The sequence below is a fragment of the Orycteropus afer genome, unplaced genomic scaffold (assembly GCF_000298275.1).
Source record: "Orycteropus afer afer isolate SDZICR_OR568_19922 unplaced genomic scaffold, OryAfe1.0 scaffold00144, whole genome shotgun sequence".
Taxonomy (NCBI): Eukaryota; Metazoa; Chordata; class Mammalia; order Tubulidentata; family Orycteropodidae; genus Orycteropus; species Orycteropus afer.
In genome coordinates, this window is record NW_006921731.1 from 3,274,964 (window position 1) to 3,296,626 (window position 21,663).

Here is a 21,663-nt window from a genome sequence, read left to right on the forward strand (position 1 = left end):
TTGGGGTTTAGTCCAATTCTGTATCCTTCCCTTCAAGGCTCATGGGTCCATGATTATCTTCTGTGTCTGTGTTAATTGGTTTCCCTTTTCTTTGTTGAAGAGGGTCTGTGCAATCCTTCTGCCTAGTCCGCCATCTTTCCAGAAGTCTCTCAAGTATTTCTTGTTATATTAATATGGAAAAGTAAAAATAGGAAACTTAGTCATGTTAATTCTTCATATATTATAGTGGAATCAGTGTTATATTTTGTACTGATGAGAAAAAAGTAATGAATGAAATGTATACTAACTATGAAAACACTCAAGGGAAATACACTAGAATTATTTTTTGCGAGCTCCATGTAAACAGAGATGAAGAGATTACTTTTGTCTGTTAAATATCACATTTGAGATTTTAAAGTTTACTCATTTAAAGTAATAATCATTTCCATTTTTGTCTTTCTTAAAATTGTTTTATTAAGCTTATTCTGTATTATTTTAGATCATGGTTTTTACAAAGGACCAAACAGAAAAGGAAATAGATGAAATCCACAGTACATATCGTAAGTTGTGCAATGTTTTCTTTATGTGCAACAAGAATTTTAGTTAACAGGGTTTTCATCTTAAATAATTTTTTAAAATAAAGGTTCATGTTAATACTGGCTATAAACCTTTCTTGTTAGCATTGCTTAAGAGACTTAATATTAGTTGACTATTTCCTCAGACATTGACCTTTTTTTGTGACTCTGTGCTTGCTTTTTTGATTTATGACTAACATTCTACTTTGAGCTTATCACGAAACACTTTGCAAATATTAAGTAGTTTCTGCTTTCAAAGTATCTCTATGAGAAGCTGATGGGTTTAAAATGGAAACTGCCTCTCCATCCTGTCCTCAAGCCATTCAATGAGGAGACTTCTATAAAGAATTTGAACACTTCTTTAACTTGCAAGTTTGTGCCAAAAATAGTTTTTATTTTATTAGTTGTTACCAACTTCCCAACTTTATCATTTCTTTTTTCTTAAATGGTTCTTGTGTATCTTTCCTGAGGCAACATTTTACTGTTTTGTGAGTTGATTAGTTGTTATTTTTTATTTGATTGGTTGTATTTTAGTTTAAATTTAAGTGCCTGGCAAATAGTAGATAGTTAATGGCACATTTTAATTTTGCTGTGAGAATTTGTTTTCTTTTTCCAGTTCTTAAATTTTGAAGGATCAGGTCAGTAGTGATCTCTTTTAGGAGGGAGGATGAAGTACACCAGCACTAGATGTGAGTGTGATGGCTGGTGCCTTACTAGAGTAGGAAAAAGAGCTTGGGGTATTCATGGACAGTAGCTCTGGTAGCATAGTGCCTAAGGCACTTGACTGCTGACCAGAAGGCTGGTGGTTCAAACCCACAAGCCACTCCTCGGAAGGAAGGTGGGGCAATCCTACTTCTGTAGTGATACTGCCTTGGAAACCCAAGGAGGGGGCGCTATGAGTCGGGTCCGACTCAACGGCAAATAACAACAACAATCTTTCTTCCGCAGAGTGGCTGACGGGTTCTAATTGCCGACCTCTCAGTTAGCAGCCAAGCGCTTTACTGTTGCTCCCCCAGGGCTCATAAAAGAAGTCTTACAACTCAATGAAAAGAAACCATATGCCATATTTTTAAAAAAATGGACAAGAGAGTTGGATAGACTCTTCTGAGATCTTAAAATGCTAAATAACCACATGAAAAAACGCTCAATCTTGCTAGTCCTTGTTGTTGTTGTTGTTATGTGCCGTCGAGTCGGCCCCGACTCATAGCGACCCCTCCTTGGGTTTCCGAGGCAGTATCACTACGGAAGTAGGATTGCCCAACCTTCCTTCCGAGGAGTGGCTGGTGGGTTTGAACCGCCAGCCTTCTGGTTAGCAGTCAACTGCTTTTAGCCACTATGCTACCAGAGCTCCAAAATGCAAATTAAAATGTCAATGAAATACCACTATATACCTATTAGAAAAGCAATAAATAAATAGGTAACACTAGTGTAGTGTGTAAGGCACTTGACTGGTAACCAGAAGACTGGCAGTTCAAATCCACCAGCCACTCCTCGCAAGGAAGGTTGGGCAATCTACTTCCATAGTGATACCGCCTTGGAAACCCAAGGAGGGGTCACTATGAGTCAGTTTCAACTCAACGGCACATAACAACAACAACAATAGATATTGGCCAGGAGATGGATCAACTAGAATTTTCATACATTGCTGTTGAAAATGCAAAAATTATATAGCCTCTTTGGTAAACAGCTTAACAGTTTGTTCAAGTGGACCATACACCTACCATACAATCCAGTCATTTTCCTAGGTGTTTACCCAAGAGAACTGAAAGCATACATCTGCACAGAGTCTTGTCAACAAATGCTGTAGCAGCTTATTCATTACCCAAACTGAAAACAACCCAAATCCAAATAAGCAGATTGTTATATATCCATACAATGGAAGAGTACTTAATGATAAAAAAAAAGGAATAAACTGTTCATACATGAGACTCAGAAACATTATGTTAAGAGAAAGACATCAAAAAGAAAAGGTAGTATACTGCGTGATTCCATTTGTATGAAATCTCGAAAAGGCAGAAATAAAGCGTCAGAGTAGATTGGTGCTGCCAGGGGCTGCAGACAGAAAAGAAGATTGACTACAAAGGATCATGAAGAAACTTTTTTGGGTAATTTAAATTTTCTATGTCATGATTGTGGTGGTCATGACTATAGATAATTTTTTTTTTTAAACTGATCATGTTTTCTACTTAAAGTCAATGAATTTTATTTTATAAGATTTTATAGTATAAACAATAGTAGGAGCTTATGAATAGCAAAGAAACACTGTTTGGTACATTACCACGCACCTTTAGTAATAGTCCGTTTAGGCTAAAAGGCTCTCAAAATAGGACTGGGAAAGAGCTGCAACATCTGAGAAGGAGAAATTGATGATACAGTAAAGAAAAAAGGTAATTGGGTGAATCATCTTTGAGAAGGCCTTAGGAATGAAATCTAGAATATTACTTGGCCTTTGAGTACAGTAAGGACAGTAGTTATATATTAACAAAAAGGAAGATAGATTATATGTGCACAGATGCGAGTGTAATGGTGGTTGGGAAGTGACAGAATTCCTTTTAAAGTATTTCTATATTTTCAAAGTAGTGTTAGGCTAACTGAGAGAGGGTTGAGAAGGGCATATTGGGGTTTGAATAAAGAGAAAGTATGAAACAGTCATTCTGGAGAATGGCAAAGCAAACTTATTAGAGAAAGATAGAAGGTTTGTACAGCAGCGTACATTTGAGACTTAGGATTAGGAATTTAAAGTGAGGCTCATCCATTCACTACTAAATGAATAAACCCTTCAAACTCACTGCCGTTGAGTCAGATCTGACTCATAGCGACCCCTCCTTGGGTTTCCAAGGAGGTATCACTATGGTAGTAGATTGCCCAACCTTTTTTCCAAGGAGTGGCTGGTGGGTTTGAACCTCCAGCCTTCTGGTTAGCAGTCGAATGCCTTAGGCACTACACTACCAGAGTTCCTGAATAAGCCCTTAGTGAGTGTTAGTTAATATAGTACTGTGTTCTCTATCCATATTTAGCTGCTTGGGTGTCATAGGTGGTAGATGGAGAAAAAATGGGGTTTTACTTTGGGATTCACTGACTCCAAACTAGTCTCGATTTAAAGTAGGTAAGTATCTCAGTGACATCAGTTGTAGAGGGGTGTGGATCTGTAACACTCTTGAAGAGCCAGTTTTGGTCTTGTATACCACTGTGCAGACTCAGAGACACTCTGGTTGTAAAAGGTGGTCTGAAAAAGAGTTGTTAAGGTGAGCAAGGAGTGAAAGTCCTGACTTGGCATTAGAAAAAATTAGGTTATTTCCACTTGGAAATGCAGAAAGGGTGATATGATTCAAGTATTAGAAAACCTCAAAGAATTTGAGTTGGTTGAATTAGACTTACTTGTCAGGTCTTACAACTAGCTGAGCCACTTAAAACTTTCCAGAGGATTCAGGGCAAATAACCAGCAGAACTGAGATTTTAAAGTCTAGAGTACTCCTTGCCAGATGGCAGAGCTCCTAAAATGAGGTGAAGCGATTGGGGAGAACAATTTTCATTAGTCATAATCTTTTGGCATTGATCACTTTCTGAGCAGGGATTGTTGGACTTGGGCCACAGCCAGAGCAGTGGCTGCCATTTACTTTTTGTTTCCAGCTTACTGGTAGAGTGATGAGGTTAAGAAGAGAGAAAGAAAATCTCTTTTAAATATGGGCTTTCATTACTTCAAAACACAAATTCATTAATCATCTTTAACTGTTAATGAGATTGCTTTAACAAGTTTCATGAGTAGTTCTTGAATTCACGATCCACATGTACACAATGGAGTGACTTATTAGGAAAATGTCTGCTCTGCTGAAGGCCTGGATCTGTCTCACTAAATAATATCAATATCCAGAGCTTGTTGTTGTTGTTGTTATTTGCCATCAAGTCGGACTCGACTCATAGAGACCCCTCCTTGGGTTTCCGAAGCAGTATCACTACAGAAGTAGATTGCCCAACCTTCCTTCCGAGGAGTGGCTGGTGGGTTTGAATCGCCAGGCTTCTGGTTAGCAGTCGAGTGCCTTAGGCACTTGTTACCCTTAGCTAATAGAAACTGTATTGTGGTGGTGGTGGTAACTCATTCATTCTATGGAGCTGAAGAAGTACCAGATAATTACTCTAAACTGCATACAGTGAAATAGGACTTGAAAGAAATCATCTAGCTTATATCTTTTTAGATAAGAATATCACTTGTTTCTAAATCTTTATGGGCTGCCTATATTTCTTTTGCAGATATTTTAACCAGACTCATACTTAAAATTTACCATGAGCTTTATAACTCATACATTAGTTTAACTGGGAGTTTTCATATATGTGCCATACACATAAATGTATTGGAACTAGGAACATTCTTTTGCTAATGTATTTCCTGGGCCTATAAATATCCACATATAGGAATCCAGCTTCTCTCTTCTTTTTTGTATTTAGTAGTTTAGTGCTCTTTTTTTCTCATGCTAAAGGATAATTTTCAAAAATAGGTAAAATCGATACTCCCATACAGATATAAAATAAATGTGTTAAAGATTTTATTCAACTTATTATTAGAGACGAGACTGGTAAGATGTTATAACATGTTCAAAGGAGAATCCAAAGAACAGACACATTTATAGATGAGAAACATTAAAATGAATGTGCAAATACAGACAAAGCTGGCTTCTTCCACAATTGGGGAAGGAAGTCAGTTGAACTTCTACCAGACAGAATTTTGCACATTTACAGACAAGGACCCAATGTCGTTGAGTCAGATCTGACTTTGGGCCATTACTTCCCTAGTGATACTACCTGGGAAACCTAAGGAGGGGTCGCTATGGGTTGGGTCCAACTCAACGACACATAACAACAACAACAACAACATAGAGAAGGAGCTCTGGTGGCATAGTGCCTAAGACATCTGACTGCTAACCAGAAGGCTGACCATTCAAACCTACCAGCCACTCCTTGGAAGGAATGATGGGCAACCTACGTCTGTAATGATACTGCCTTGGAAACCCAAGGAGGGATCAAATCCGATTCGATAGCAGGGAATTTGGTTTTTTTTGGTATAGACAGGGAGCTCTGGTGGCATAGTGGATAAGATTTGGCTGCTAATCAAAAGGTCACTGATTCAAACCCACCAGCCAACTCTGCAGAAGGAAGATCTGCTTCCATAAAGATTTACAGCATCGGAAATCCAGTGGGAGTTGCTATGAGTTGGAATTGACTCGATGGCAGTGAGGTTTTATTTTTTTGTTTGTTTATTTTACAGACAGGGATTGTTTTCCATTGCTGTCAGTTATCTACTATTTACAGAGTTGTAACATAGCTCAAAGGCACTGGAAGACTCAGATCCTAGAAGGGTAACTCTAGTCAATGCATAGTTTTTAATTGAAGCACAGCTTTTCCCCTATACCCATTTATTCTTAGAATTTTGCTACAGAGAAAATGGAAGACACCAAGTGGTTAAATAGTACATTGTAGGCTACATGAGAATGGTTTCAAAGCTTTGTTTTAACTATCTGCAGTATAGTTCTTTCTAAAATGTATTTTTCAGGATTTATGACATTATTTTGAACCATAGCTTATGTGTTTATGATTGCTAGATAAGGAAACACAACCCCAGCTATTTAAACGATGGTTTAGAATCACAAACAGTTGCCATAAAGCTCCTGCTGTAAAGCTGACAGGTTATTTATTGAATAAAATCATATATAACCAGTAATGGTGACTCTGAAGTCAGGATTAATTCACTTACTACTATTTACAGTAATAGTGAGTTAAGAATAGTGTTGTTATGATATCTGGAAGGAAAATAGATTGGGAAGAATTTCTGAGAATGTTAAATAGGGTTAACAGGGTTTTAATACAAAATGGGCAAGAAAAATGGGGGAATTGGAATGACTTTCCTTTGTTTTTATAACCCAATTACTATTCTTCATGTTAATACTCTTCTGTATCTTGGAAATTAGAATGGTGTCTTTGGGGTTTGCAGCTTGCCTCTCTAATGGTACACTTAAGGAAGCAGTGTCTTTCATGCTCTGTCAAAAGTCTCTCTAGAGAATGGAATACTTTTAGAAATACTGTATTGTTTTCATGTTTGTATTCTTGTGCTGGGCAGCTTTTAAATTAATTGCAGTAAGAGTACTATTTTTGAACACATCTGTCACCTTCTTGATATTCAGCTTGTTAGTTGTGGATGGGTAATCATTATAGTCCTTGCTTTACTGAGAAAATCTTTGGAATTTCAGGTAAAAAACATCAGAATGAATTTCAGCTTCTGGTGGATCAGGCTAAAAAAGGATACAAGAAAATGGTTGGAATGTCAGAAAAAAAAGTAGCGAAAAAAGAAGATGAATCTACAGAAAAGCAGTTATCTGTATGCATGGGTAAGAGACTTTCATTAAAACAGAAATATGCTGAATTTCACTGTTTACTTATAATATGAAAGAAAATAAAATTAGAGATACTCACTTTGAAGTTATTAGGTATTTGAAATGGACAAAAGTATTTTTAAATAACCTTCATATAGCAATTATTGAATATAAACTAAGTTTATTACTCTGGGGAAGGTGATTGGGAAAATGCCTTGAAGAAAGAGTATCTAAAATCTGTCCTCCTTTTGGTTAATGATAAGTCATGTTTCTTAGTTGTTTAAGCTTGAGAATGTTTTCCAAGTGTTGGAATTATTGCTGGAGATCCTAAGACATCTAATAGTTCAGAGATGAACTATTTTGGTTATGGAGCACTGGTCATTGTTGCAGATGGAATGTTCTGCTAAAACATTGAGAGCTTACAACATGGTGAATGTTATTAGTGTCACTGAACTATACACTTAAAAGTGGCTAAAAGGGTGATTTTTTTTTTTTTATTCTATGTATTTTACCACAATAAATAAAATTTTAAAAAAATCTAAAGCTAATCCATCTGGTTTTCCAACACATTCATTTTAACTCATTTAAAATTTTGAGATTAATATTATATTTTTATTGCCAGAGTTTTGGGGCAGTGAACAAATTGGAATCATAATGGGGAGAAAACAGTTTAACAGCTGCCATGTAGTATAATTACAACTATCATTCCTTATTTTTTGTCCTAAATTCTGTGTAGTAGATTACTGCCTCACTATATACCTCATGGTCTTTGAACAATTTGAATTTGTTCGTATAGTTGCTAAAAGATATTCCTAGAAAGTTAAGTTGTTAAGCTGCTGAGAAAATCTGGCTTCATAGGTAATACCAGGAGAACGTTTATGTATGTTGGTTGAATCTCTCTTGAATATGGTTACTTGCTTATGTGTTACCTGTGTATATGTGCATACATGTTGCAATCTCTGGAGCTCATAGGTGATTGCTGCTGGTAGAGTGCTGTCCATGAATGCACATATCTGGAGGGGTGGGAAGTGTGAGAGAGGGGAGAACAGACAGATTGACATTGACTGAAAAGGTGGGTTGTATATACTATCGTACAACCAGTGTAATTTTTGCTCTTTAGAATAAACTTGCTCATTGAAGTGCACCCAGAAGTCCTCAAGAGGCATATTCTTTGAAGTAAAAATGCAATCTTTCATGTTGCATGTCTGTGGGGAGGTCTGGTGTCTCAGCCTCATAGTTTGGGCCTATTTGAAGTCCTGCATTCTGAGATCTAAGGGCAAGGATGAAGGGTAACTGGCTTTTAAAAAAGAAAAAACCAAACTCACTGCCATCAAGTCGACTCGACTCATAGTGATCCCTCCTTAGGTGCCAAAGAGGCAAGGAGGCCACATCTTCTGACCTCCTCTAACCCCACAAGAGGAGAACAGAATCACCATCAGTAGCCCAAGGCCTATCCCTGTGAGGCCAGACATGCCATCTCCCTTCAGCCCTGACACCAGCCATTCCTCCTGCAGCACTAACCACCTCTCTGCTGGGTCCAATAATTCGCTGCAGTGGCCACACAGAACTCATAGATTATGAGGTTTATTAGGGAAGCACCAGGCTACAAGTCAAGTTCAGGAAAAACACTCAGTTTCTCTCAGCCCGCCGTCTCTCAGCCAACAGTCTCTTTCAGTCACTCTCCCAGCAATGTGTGTCTCTTGGCATCTCTTTCTCAGCAGCGCATGTTTCTCAGCAGCATGTCTTTCTTAGCCAGCAGTCAGAGAGACTTCTTCTGCCTCTTGAAGGGCTCCTTTTGAGCCTGGCAGAGCGGCCAAACTAACTAATCATAACATCAGAATTCTAAGCACCTGGGAGAAAGTGAACTTCTCAGAACATTGCTTTGTGCCACTCTCAACAGAAATACCCCAGGTGGGTAACTTTAACAGTCGGGAGCTCCTGCGTTGCTCATGGCAAATTCCAACACGGAGTTTACAGAGACTTATGGCTGAAAAAGCCATACCAGGTAATTTACTATACCGCATTGGGTTTCCAAGGTGGTATCGCTACGGGAACAGATCGTCCAACCTTCCTTCCGGAGTGGCTGGTGGGTTTGAACTGCCAGACTTCTGGTTAGCAGTCAGATGCCTTAGGCACCCACTAGTTGTTGAATGTTGAATGATGTTTTTCCCCAAGAGGAAATTTATCTTCTTGAAGCTTATATAAGAGAAGAAGTAACAGAAGAATGTAGATAAAACACAAAAACAGAAGATTGTTTTAAGTTGAATTCCTGTACCCAGTTTCTGTGCTTGATTAGATTCTCCCTGCCCATTGAGTGATGCCGTTGCCTGGGTTCACTGAGTTTACTGGGTAACTGGATCCTCTTGTCATGGTCCTGGGGTCTGTTTGCAACAGAAGATCCTAGAGATCCTGGAAGGTCATTTTGCTTAGCTTCCTTTTTCTCTCTCCCAGATCAGCATTAGAAGGTACAGTTTTGTTTTGGTAATGATGGCTTATTGATAGCCTGGCAACCTCAGGAGCTTATTTATAGAAATTATACTCTTGTGATGTATACTGTTCTCCCAGTGAAATAAAAACTTACAACTATTTCTAGACAAATCATAACTGTATTGATTTAGAAAAGCTTTTTGAAAGGGGAGTGCCATATATGTTAAGTATCTATCTAGTTCCTGAATATTAAGGATTGCACAAATGACAATCCCAGCAAAATCCTGAATAGGTAGTGAGAGGGAGAGTCCTGTACAGTAAAGAATCCTTCATAGATATTGTTTGCATACTTGCACTTAGCCATACCTGCAGGTCATATTCTTGCAAACACTGTAACTGCATCCCTCTACCCTTCCTGGATCTGCAATAAGAGATTTTATCTGCAATAAGAGATCTCAAAAATTGAGAATATGACAAAAGGTGCATAGAAATATGATGTATAGTAGTAATAGTAAATACTTAATGTATCTGGTTAGTTTTCCTTTTTTGTGGTACATAAATAGATTCTTTTTAACAAATTTAGAACAATGTCCAGATAGATTCTCTATTATGCAGTAGTCAGTGACCAATGTTGTGGTTGTCTTATTAATTAAAAGAGTCATCTTTAATCTTTCTTCATCTTGCTTTTTATTGTTTATCAGTATTTTCTAATTAATGAAACATGTAAGAATTCTTAGTAATATTATAAATAGATGCTTCATTAGAATTACAAGGTTCTCCCTACTCCTGGTTTTCAAGGAAATTTTGTTTTAAAATTAATTAATCTTGGAAGAACATGGGATGGACAGTTTAATAGGTATTGTCATTATAGTTTTGGTTTTTATTCTCTACCTGTCACTAGAGTTTTCTAGTCAATTTTACATATGCTTCTTGCAAAAAGGGCATGGAGGCGGGTGTCTTCTGACCTCCTCTAACTTCACAAGAGGAAGACACAATCACCATCAGCAGCCCAAGGCTTATTCCTGTGATGCCAGACATAGCGCCACCCTCCAGGTTTTTTTACCAATTCTGAGACCAACCGTCCCTCCCACAGCACTTCTTCTCTGCTGGGTTTGATGATTCGTTGCAATGGCCACATAGAACTCACAGATAATACGCGTGATTGTGGGATTTATTAGGGAAATACCAGGCTACAATTCAGGTTCAGGAACACGCTCAGAATACAATTCTGTCAGGACAGTCTCCCCCCTGCTGTGCCCTCGGGCATACCTCTCTGGCCTTTGGCCTCCAGACCTGGCCTCTGCCCTGCTTTGGCAAATGTCACAAAGCTGTTTTAGCTCTGCCAATAGGCACACCTAGGTGCACCCCACTCTGCCAGCAAGATTCCTGTCCAGAGGCACTCAGTTTTCTTGCTCTGTGGGCCAGGTAAACCCACCGCTCTGTCTTGTGCCTCTTGGTTCCACTAGTGGCATCTCTCTGCTGAGATGTCTCTCTGTTGGGGCATCTCTCTGCCAGGGCATCTCTGCCAAGGAGGTCCAGCACAAGAATCTCGGGTCTAAGGATACATTCTACTTCACCTCCAGCTCTTCTCTCTTGATGGCAGTGAGATCCCCCTGTCTGCCTCTAGGAAGGCTCATTTTAAGCCTGGCAGAGTGACGAAACTAACAAATTCCAGCATCAGAGTTCTACACACCTTATTTGCATAGTCCCACCCAGTAATCCGGTGGGAGTTACAAAGACTATGGTTTGTTGTTACCTGCTTTCAAGTTGGGCCTGACTCATAGTGACCCCTCCTTGGGTTTCTGAGGCCGTATCATTACAGAAGTAGATTGCCCAAACTTCTTGCGAGGAGTGGCTGGTGGGTTTGAACCTCCAGCCTCCTGGTTAGCAGTTAAGTGCCTTAGGCACTATGCTACCAGGGCTTCTAAGACTATGATTAGAAAAGCCATACCAAGTAATTCATTGCACCATACTTCTTTTTCACAGAGTACAGATAGCAGTATCAAATATCGTAGACATAATAGACATAAAGAGGTTGTAAGTTTTAAGGTGCTATTGAACTGTTTCTTTTATTTATTTCACTCCTTTTTTCCTTTTTAGGACAGAAAGGTAATGAAATGAAGCTCTTAGACATGACCTCGGTAACAAACCATGTCCCTCAGTCAGAACCAGATTGCCCAAGGAATTTGGAGCCTTATAGAGCAGATGATTCTTCTAGTTGTACAGACATCCAAGAAGATGCTTCTTCTCTGGTAGAATCAGATTCATGCAATAGGTAAGTGACCTATAGTAGTAGGTTGTTTTACATCTCTTATCTATTTCTTATGCATTCTAAGTTAGATAAGCAAAAATAACTAGAAAAAACTTTGAAGCATGATAGAGTTCCCCAGTCTCCTTTTACTGCTGTGTCACCCAGTGATAGGGCAGGATATAGAGGGTATGTACAGTGACCACAAAGTGGCTTTACTTTCTCCTCTTTGGCTTTTTTATAGGCATCATTCCTGTAAATGATTGGCAGTGAAATTTTTGTCAAGACAATGAGTGAAGGAGATAATAATTATTTCCACACTGGGAAGTAAAAATGACTAGAAAGATATTACATAGGAGAGTAAAGAAAAATAGAGAAATTTATCTGAGCCTAGTAGAAGGGGAGGGAGCTCTGGTAGCATAGTGCCTAAGGCACTTGACTGCTAACCAGGAGGCTGGCGGTTCAAACCCACCAGCCACTCCTCGGAAGGAAGGTTGGGCAATCCTACTTCCGTAGTGATAACTGCCTCGGAAACCCAAGGAGGGGTCGCTAGGAGTCGGGCCGACTCGATGGCAAACAACAACAAGAACAACAAGTAGAAGGGGAAGCTTTAAAAATTAGAGATTTTGGGTTGAAATGTTTTTTCCAAAGGATTTTTAAAAACATATTTTTGAAAGATGTGACAATTACATAGTTAAATCATGATCCGTCTGTATCTCTCTGCTACTTTATGTTCTTTTGTTTCATTTTAGATCACAAATATTAGTCATGTTTCTACCTCATTTTTCTATTATTTTTAATGGTATAGTCTTCTCTTGTGTTTCTGTACCATAATTAACCAGACCCTTCACTTTTCGTTAGATATCTGTATTTTCCAAGCGTTCTGCTTATGTGCTTCATGCTTTGGTGAAGTTTTTCCCGCATGTAGCCTTTTGCTTCTCTTTCTTTAGCTTTAATGTCTTATTTTTATTAAAATAATGTATATACCAAACAGACTGCCATCGAGTCAATTCCAACTCATAGTGACCCCCTCTGGGTTTCTGAGGTGGTAAATCTTTACAGAAGTAGATTGCCCTGTTTTCCTTCCACAGAGAGGCTGGTAAACCACCAGCCTTCTGGTTAGCAGTCAAATGCCTTAGGCACTGTGCCACGAGAGCTCCCTGTAATTATATATTGAAACCAGACTCACTGCCGTCAAGTCCATTTGACTCATAGTGACTCCTCCTTGGTTTTCCGGGGCGATATCTCTACGGAAGTAGATTGCCCAGTCTTCCTTCCGAGGAGTGGCTGGTGGGTTTCAACCGCCAGCCTTCTGGATAGCAGTCAAATGCCTTAGGTACTACACTACCAGAGCTCCCATAATTATATATAATTATATGTAAATTATATAAATAATATAATTTAAAATTATATATAAATAATATAATTATTCCTTAACTTTAATGTCATTTTGACCCTGGTAGGTATTGTCACTTGCTTCTGAATGAATTTTACCAATTTTAAATGGTATACCAATAGTATGTGAATGTGAATATGTCTTAGAAATTATTTAATCTTCAGTATTTGTTAACTTAAAAATTTTTGCTAAAAGTGCCCTAGCATGATAGAGTATGTCTAATCTGAAACATAAATCAATAAGCCATTTTTTTATAAGAGGAGTATACCCAGAGCCCTTTCCTAGGGTCTTGGGAAATAGTTTCAAATCGTTCAGAATCAAGTACTAGGAAGGGATAATTTCCCTCCCTATCCAGGTTTTCAAAGTCAAAAGCATGCTATATTTCAGGTTGTGTGAGGGGAACACACTTGGTGTCCTGAATTTTCTCCTGGAGTATGGTCCTGCTGCATAGTCATTCTAGACTAGGCCATTTCTTCAAGACCAATGGGCAGTATTTATTTTTAAACACAAGTCTTCTAGGAATGCCAAAACTAAAAGTCCACTGCTGTTGAGTTGATTCTGACCCATAGTGACCTATAGGACAGAGTAGCACGGTCTCATAGGTTTCTAAGGCTGTAATCTCTATGGAAGCAGACTGCCACATCTTTCTCCCATGGAGCAGTTGGTGGGTGCAAATCACCAACCTTTTGGTCTGCAGTTGAGTGCTTTAGCCGCTGTGCCACCAAAGCTCTTTTAGGACTACAAGGGTGCAAATGGAAGAAAATCAGAGTCAAGGGATGTGGGGGTTAGTTTTTACTGTAATCATGGGATGCCTGGATGTTTCAGTATGCCAGGGTGAAATGGGAAATTTTGGTGAGCTTGGAGGGGGACTGGAGGAAACTGAAAGGGAGAATACATGACAGGCATGATTCAATTTATTTATCTGGTGCTTGGAGGATGGTAAATAATATGAGTTCGGTGGACGTCTTGGGTTCAGACCATTGCATCACTGAACTGTGAGAGGATTATTAAAAAGGAAGGTGGCATTGCTTTTAGGTATACCTTGACACAGGAAATAGAATAAACAGTAGACAGTCTGAGGGCTTAATAGAAAGGGTATAGGAAGTATGACTGAGGGGAAAATGGAGTAAACCTTCTTGGATCAATTTAGCCCAAATTTTCGTTATTGTAACTCTTCACTCTGCAAGAGAGTTACGTGCCTTTAAGCTTATCCCCAGTCACCTGCTGTTGCTGTTGCCACTTTGGCATCTCCTAATTCTTACATATAATTCCTTAGGGGATTGGTCCTTTACTTTTCTACTGACCAAGCTCCTGAGTAATGTCAGACAGTTTCTCTGTCCATCTGTAATGATTTTCTCTTGGTAAAGGTCCTTTAAGTTCTTCTTTATGAAACATTTTGAGATGGAAATTTTATTAGCAATTCAAAATAGGCATAGCGATGCTAGATTGGCCCTTCCTCTCTGTCCATAATAGGATCTAGCACTGCACTCATCCATTCAACAATTATATTTATGTACCAGGAACTATTCTAGATGCTGGAGTATACCAGTGATGAAAATATTTAAAGGAAGAAAACATTTTTAAATGTAAGCTGTTATATTCATTGCCACGTAGGTATGTATGTATATATTTTTGTACAAACCTGTACAAACACACACACCCATGGTTCAGTGGAATTGCCTGATAATAATTGCAAATTCTTAACAGCTTTATTGAGATATAATTCACATACCATACAATCCATCCATTTAAGTGCAATTCAGTGTTTTTTAGTATATTTACAGAGTTGTGTAACCATCACAACAATCAATTTTAGAAAATTTTTATCACCTCAAAAAGAAACCCTGTACTCCTTAGCAGTCATTCCTCACTTCCTCCTAACTTTACGTACCCTTGGCAACCACTAATCTTACTTTCTGTCTCTATACATTTGCCTATTCTGGGCATTTTATATAAATAGAATCATACAATAAATTATCTTGTATGACTGGCTTCTTTGACTTATATTATTTCGAAGGTTCATCCATGTTGTAGCATGTATCAGTATCACACCTACTCCTCACTATCGTGTTATCTGACACTTGGCATTTGTGACAATAGTAAAAAATCTCTGACTGTTTTGCACATAAACGACATATATCAGGCAGTAACCAAAGCTGAGATATGAGGCAAGAGATAGCTGTGAAGTCTCCCGGTTACTGAGGCCTGCTGATAAAACCTTGTTTTCATTGCCTTCCTTTCCATTTAAAGTTTCTTTTAATTTCTGACTTCTTTTTTCCTGTTAATTGTAAGAGAAAGATTTATTTCTTAAGAATCTTCTCGATAGTGAAATTGATAATGTGCTAAACACATATTATTTCTTAAGAATAATTCATTTACCTCCTCCAAGACATGGTTTGCTCATGGACACCTCTTTTCTTTCAGCCCTTCCTCTAACCTTTATCTTATCTTATTCTTCTCACTCACCATTTTCATTCCATAGTGTCTGGGGTAGCAATGAGTGAGTCGAGGGCTGACTCAACCTCATCTAACAGCAACAACTAGCAGGAAGTAATCTCACCTTTCTCTGTGAATTCCCAAAGCTGTTTATCTAAGTGAATGCCATCTTGTATAACAGTTATTTGACTACCTTTGTCTTTCCTGTTATTACTCATAAAACATCTTCAGAAGTGAATTTGTGTTACTCACTTTTCAAAAACCTCCTACCAAGGACCTTGTTTTGTGCCATCCAGTTGATTCCAACTCATAGTGACCCTATATGACAGAGTAGAACTGGCCCATAGGGTTTCCTAGGCTGAAATCTTGATGGGAGCAGATCACCAGGTCTTTTCTTCCACAGAGTCTGTAGTGGGCTTAAACTGCCAGTCTTTCACTTAGCAGCTGAGCACTCAACCATTGCTCCACCAGGGCTCTATAAGGGCCTACTACAAGGCCTTTATTAAATAAGTGAGTAAATCTCATTCATTTTGTTGATTCTAAGATGTTCTTTTTATAAAATTTTATTTTAATATTTGAAATTATGATGTGTCTTATAATTAATAGTATCTTAAAATTGCTATATAAAAAAAAAAAAACAACTTCCTGCCATCAAGTTGATTCTGACTCATAGCAGCCCCTACTGGGTTTACAAGGTGGTAAATCTTTATGGAAGTAGATTGCCCTATCTTCCTTCTGTGGAGCAGCTGGTGGGTTTGAACCGCCAACCTTCTGGTTAGTAGTCAAATCCCTTAGGCTCTGTGCCACCAGAACTCCTTTAAAATTGTTATGTTGTTGTTGTTGTTGTTGTTATGTGCCGTCAAGTTGGCCCCAACTCATAGCTACCCCTCCTTGGGTTGCCAAGGCTGTATCACTATGGAAGTAGATTGCTTCCTTCCAAGGAGTGGCTGGTGGGTTTGAACCGCCAGCCTTCTGGTTAGCAGTCAGGTGCCTTAGGCACTACCAGAACTCCTTTAAAATTGTTATAGCCGGGTAATAACAATGATGTATTCGCTAGTGTGTGTATGGGCTTGAACTTTATCATGGTTCTTCTTATTGTGGTCACTTCAGTTGAGTTATGTGGATTGCTGGCATTACATTAATTTGGCATTTTAAATGTCTTCAACAATATATTGAAACAAAAAAGTTGTTCTGTGTGAAGAAAGTCACAGAGACAGAGCAGCAAGCTGTCAATTTGATGTTAATGAGGTAGTAGTCATCATTGAACGAAGGACTACAATTCCATATTTTCTTGCAAAACAGTTAAGTGCTTTATGGGACCTAAGAAAGAAACCCACAAGTAGATGAAAACTATTACATTTGTTACTGAGCTATGTGTAAAGAATTGCCTGTTACACGACTAACTGAAAGCAGGAAAATGGATGAATTCCTTGGAATAGAATGGAAGAAATTTCAAAGTAGTAACAGTTTGGCATGGCTAATTGATATATTGTAAAGGACTATTATTAAGGTGTCAAATGTTAATAAATCAGACACTTCTTGCTGTCTTTGAACAGACGCTGTTTGCCTTCCAGCCACATATAATTCAAGTGAGGAAAGAAAAAAATGATAAGTTTAATATGCTGAATGGGTATCCATGACTTTGATGAAATTCCTGGAAACAGCAGTTTAGTAGTTTTGAGAAATGCTGCATCACTAGTGCTTTTGGTTGCTGTCCTTGTGAGGAAAAACCCAGACATCCTGGAAGTCAAAAATAATTCAGAAGAATGAGATTCTAAATCTGAAGACCTTTTAAGAATACCAATTTATTTTAGTTGTATTTTATATATCACAGAAGTGATGTAGGATAAAAACCTACGCCTAAAAAATTTTAAAAGAACTCTCTGGATATGTATAAAGTAAAATCTGGATATGTATAAAGTAAAATTTCTAAGTAAAAAGGAAGTGCTATATTATAGTTAAATTGGCCACAATATTTTCTGAGTGGTACAATAAAATAGTGGTCTATCTTGCTATCATTTTCTTAGATTTTGAAATGCAGTATCTGAATATGAATAAGGTGTTTGACTTACTTGAAACATAATTTTCATCATCTTGTTGGAAACTCATAAACTATATCATAGTACTAGTTGGTAGTAGCCTAGTCGAAGATTTACACAAAATATGGTAATCCATTGGTTAGTGCCAGTGTTACTTCTTGTTGTTGTTATGTGCCATTGAGTCGACTCGACTCATAGCGACTCCTCCTTGGGTTTCCGAGGCAGTAGCACTATGGAAGTAGATTGCCCCATCTTCCCTCTGAGGAGTGGCTGGTGGGTTTGAACCACCACCGTTTTGGTTAGCAGTCAAGTGTCTTAGGCACTATGCTACCAGAGCTCCCACTTAGTGACTCCAAAATTTAGTCAAGAGAGATACTCCCTTTAGTATAATTAATACCATAGAACAGGTTCATGCTATTCACTTCAATCGGGAGGAATTTAATGGGAACTCCTACCCGGGACCAATTGAAGCAGAGGCTCAGCTAGTTGGTGAAGACAGAGATTGATGAGGGAGCCAGGGTCTTCTAGTCCAGCCCCCAGCAGGGGAATTGAGGCCATATGTGCATGTGGGGTAAAATAGCCTTCTTGGGACTCCTGGACACAGGACCCCAATGTACCATCATACCAAAACCTGTCAGTGAAATGTTGAAGGGGCCTAAGGTTAGACTGGCTGTGTCTGAAATACAGAAGGTAGTCTCACTCTCCTTGCCTTTAGGCCCTTATGATCCATGTTCAGACATGATTTTGGAGGTATCTGCTACATGTGATTATGCAGACTGGAGCTTATGGCAAAAAACCTGAGAGTGCTGCCTTACGATGACCATTGGGATTCTGGATTAGAAAGTTTTCAGATGCTGCAGCATGATATACATCATTTGAAAGACATTACTCATCTGCTATTGGACATGATTGAGACTGCCTCAATGACAGAAGGACATAAAATCATCATGAGACCTGAGATACCCATAATGTCTTGGATGATGTCAGAGAAACATTCTAATAAGGAAGGCAGTACCCAAAATAGTTCCATCATAAAATGGAAATTGCTTGTACAAGAACAAGTGACTATAGGAATGCAGGGAGGCACCCAGCGTATCCATGAGCAGGTAGCCTCCTTTCCTGTAGATCCTAACCTGGAACCACCTAAGGACCTGCTGGAAGCCATTGCCACATGGACAGTGCCCTGTGAACAACTTTCTGTGGATCAGCAGAAGGCTGCTTGGTTCACAGATGGCAGCTCTAGGGTACATGGACAACAATTGATAAGGAAAGCTGTTGCATTAAGACCAGCAGATGACTGAAGAAGATAAGAGCAAGTCAGCTAAGTGGGCTGAACTGCATGCTGTCTTCCTAGCTGTCATGGAAGGGCAATGATGAGAGCCCATATGTTTGAATTTTTACTGATTCATGGGCAGTGACCAGTGGCCTGGCTATATGGTCAGGCAAATGTGCAGTGGAAAATTAGACTATTAAGGGGAGATCTGTGTGAGGTATGGACCTGTGGCAAACACTCTGGGAATTCAGAGGATGCCTTAGAGTAAGCCATGTTGATGCCCATCAGAAGAATCCCCTTCTTGGATCAGAAGGTGATTGGAATCAGCAAGTAGACATGTTGGTACACTCCCTTGAGGTGGCCAACTGGGTCCATGAAATGAATGGACATGGAACTGCTGCAGCAGTGCAGAGATGGGCTGAATCTAGACACATCCCTCTTGCACCTTCTGAGGCACAAAATGCCAATTAGGACTGCTCTGTCTTTCAGCAGGAAAGACAGAGGTTACAGATGGCTATGGGGCAGATTCCTTGGGGGGAAGGCCCTGTACACAGCTGGCAAGTCAATTATATAGGACCAATGACACCAGTGGTCCCAGGTGGCTATAAATGGGTCCTCACAGGAATAAATACTTATTCTGGACTGGGCTTTGCTTATCCTGTGACAGAAGGAAATGCCAAACATCACTAAAGGATTGGAACAAAACATACTGTACTAGTTTGGGCCACCAAGATATATTTCCTGAGACCAAGGAACATAATTTACAGCCCATAGGGTATAGCAATGGGCCAAGAAACATCATATTAAGTGGACATTATCATCCTCAAAGTAATGGTTTGATGAAGAATTGGAATGGGCAATTGAAACATTTTTAAAATCTAAACAGGGGGAGATAAAGGCCTGAAAGGCTGGCTCACATGCCTTCATGAATGCATGCTCACATTCAGCATGAGGGGGGTGAAGGGAGAATCATCACTGGACAGATTGCTGCGTTCTTCTGGGGGATCTGAGGAAGAAGAGGTTGGGGAGTATGCTGGTACTACTGTACAATTCTTCTCCACATCACCTGACATTACTTCCTGCCAGAAGCTCTGGTCCCAGGACCCGGGATGCAGGTGCAGGTGCCAGAGGCAGGGGTGAACCTTAAGCAAAAGACTGTAACTATGCCCCTGAACCTGTACGCCAGAATTCCCAAGGGCCTTATGGGATGAATTGTACCTTCCCCCCATCTGGCAAAATTGGGGCTGACAGTGAATACTACCATCTTGCTTAGTGGTCGAGATAGCCCACTAGTGTTACACCTACGTAGCCATGCCCAGCATGAATGGGAGTGGACTGAGGGGGAAGCACCTGCTAGACTGGTCTTGTTACCAGCAACCTGGACTAGCACAGCAGCTGAACTTGATGTCCCTTCCCAAGGTGGGAAAGTTTGGGTAAAAATAAATGACAAATGGAAAGAAGGAGAGAGAATAGCTAAAGATGATGGAATGAATAAATGGGTTATGCAGTGGGGGAATCTAACATTATGCTGATACCTAAAGAGAGACTCAGAGCAAGGGAATAATATTCTCTCAGTGAAATTTTATCAGAGGCAAGAAAGGGGGTGATAATGAGACAAACTTTTGGAGTACCTGATCAAATCAGCAGATGGATACTTGCAGCAGCCCTCAATGGCTGTTACCTGAGTAACTTCACCCTTAGGACTTTTGTCCTACTGAAGGACTAATTGTTAATGACTTCAGGACTGGTAAAATGATTGGGAATGGCAAATTAATCCTTCAAATGTGAAAGGGAGAATGGCTAGAAGAGCCAGGAGGTGGCCTGCAGTGCAGTGAATTGCTTAATATGGCCCTTATAGCCATCGTCCTCCATTTTATGATATATTATAAATCCTAATCCCTGTGGTTGTGTAGGGTGGGATGCATCTTGAGTCCTGCCTTGCTGGAGGGTGTGACTCTAGTCATCACCCATTTTGTGATATATTGTAAATCCTATTTTCTATGCCTGTTTAGGGTGAGATGTATTTGGAGTCTCGCCTTGCTGGGATTTCCACCGGATGCATTTTGTGTGTGATTTGTTACCCACCACACAATTTGATGTCAAAGGTAGATAACCTTAGTCTCCCTGTACTGGTTTATACAGCTGTTCAATTTGATGAGTTCAGATACCTGGGAAATCATCAAAATTAATGAGCATACCCATAACTCCAAAATGTATCTTCATACCCTTCCCCTCCATATTCTCTTGCAACCAATGATCTGCTTCTGTTGCTGTAGATTAATTTGCATTTTTAGAGTTTTTTTTTTTTTTTTTTTACATGGAATCATATAGTATGTAGGCTTTTTTTTTAATCTGATTTCTTTCACTCAGTGTAAATATTTAGGAATTCATCCGTAATATTTTATCAATAATTTGTTCCTTTTTGTTGCTGAATAGCACTCATTGTATGGATTTCCAATTTGTTTATCCACTCAGCCACTGATGGACATTTGAGTTGTTTCCAGTTTTTGGCAATTTCATATAAAGCTTCTGTGAACACTCACATACATGTCTTTGTATGGACAAATGCTTAATTTTGCTTGGTTATGTACCTAGGAGAAAGGGACCTGGTGGAGCCATGGTTAAATGCTCAGCTGCTAACCAAAAGGTCAGTGGTTGAACCCACCAGTAGCTCCGTGGTAGAAAAGACCTGGTGATCTGCTCCTGTAAAGATTATACTCTAGGGGACCCTATGGGGCAGTTCTAGTTTGTCATGTAGGGTCTCTATGAGTTGGAACACAACAATAACATACCAAGGAGAGGACTGCCTGAGTCATATGGTAGGTGTATATTTAATGTTTTAAGAAACTGCCAAGTAGTACAGACAACAAATATGAAGCCTTTTGCATATACAGTGCTGAGTTGTCAGTGAAAGCAAACATGGGTATA

The 21,663-nt window shown here is 39.3% G+C and overlaps 1 protein-coding gene across 1 annotated transcript in view; it reads left to right on the forward strand.

Moving 5' to 3' along the window:
- Positions 1 to 21,663, forward strand: part of RAD18 (RAD18 E3 ubiquitin protein ligase) — a 207,545-nt gene that overhangs the window by 115,868 nt on the left and 70,014 nt on the right. The window contains exons 9-11 of the mRNA XM_007945846.1: positions 479 to 539; positions 6,794 to 6,931; positions 11,444 to 11,618. Of these exons, the coding sequence (XP_007944037.1) occupies positions 479 to 539; positions 6,794 to 6,931; positions 11,444 to 11,618 (374 nt within the window). The remainder of the gene's footprint in view (positions 1 to 478; positions 540 to 6,793; positions 6,932 to 11,443; positions 11,619 to 21,663) is intronic.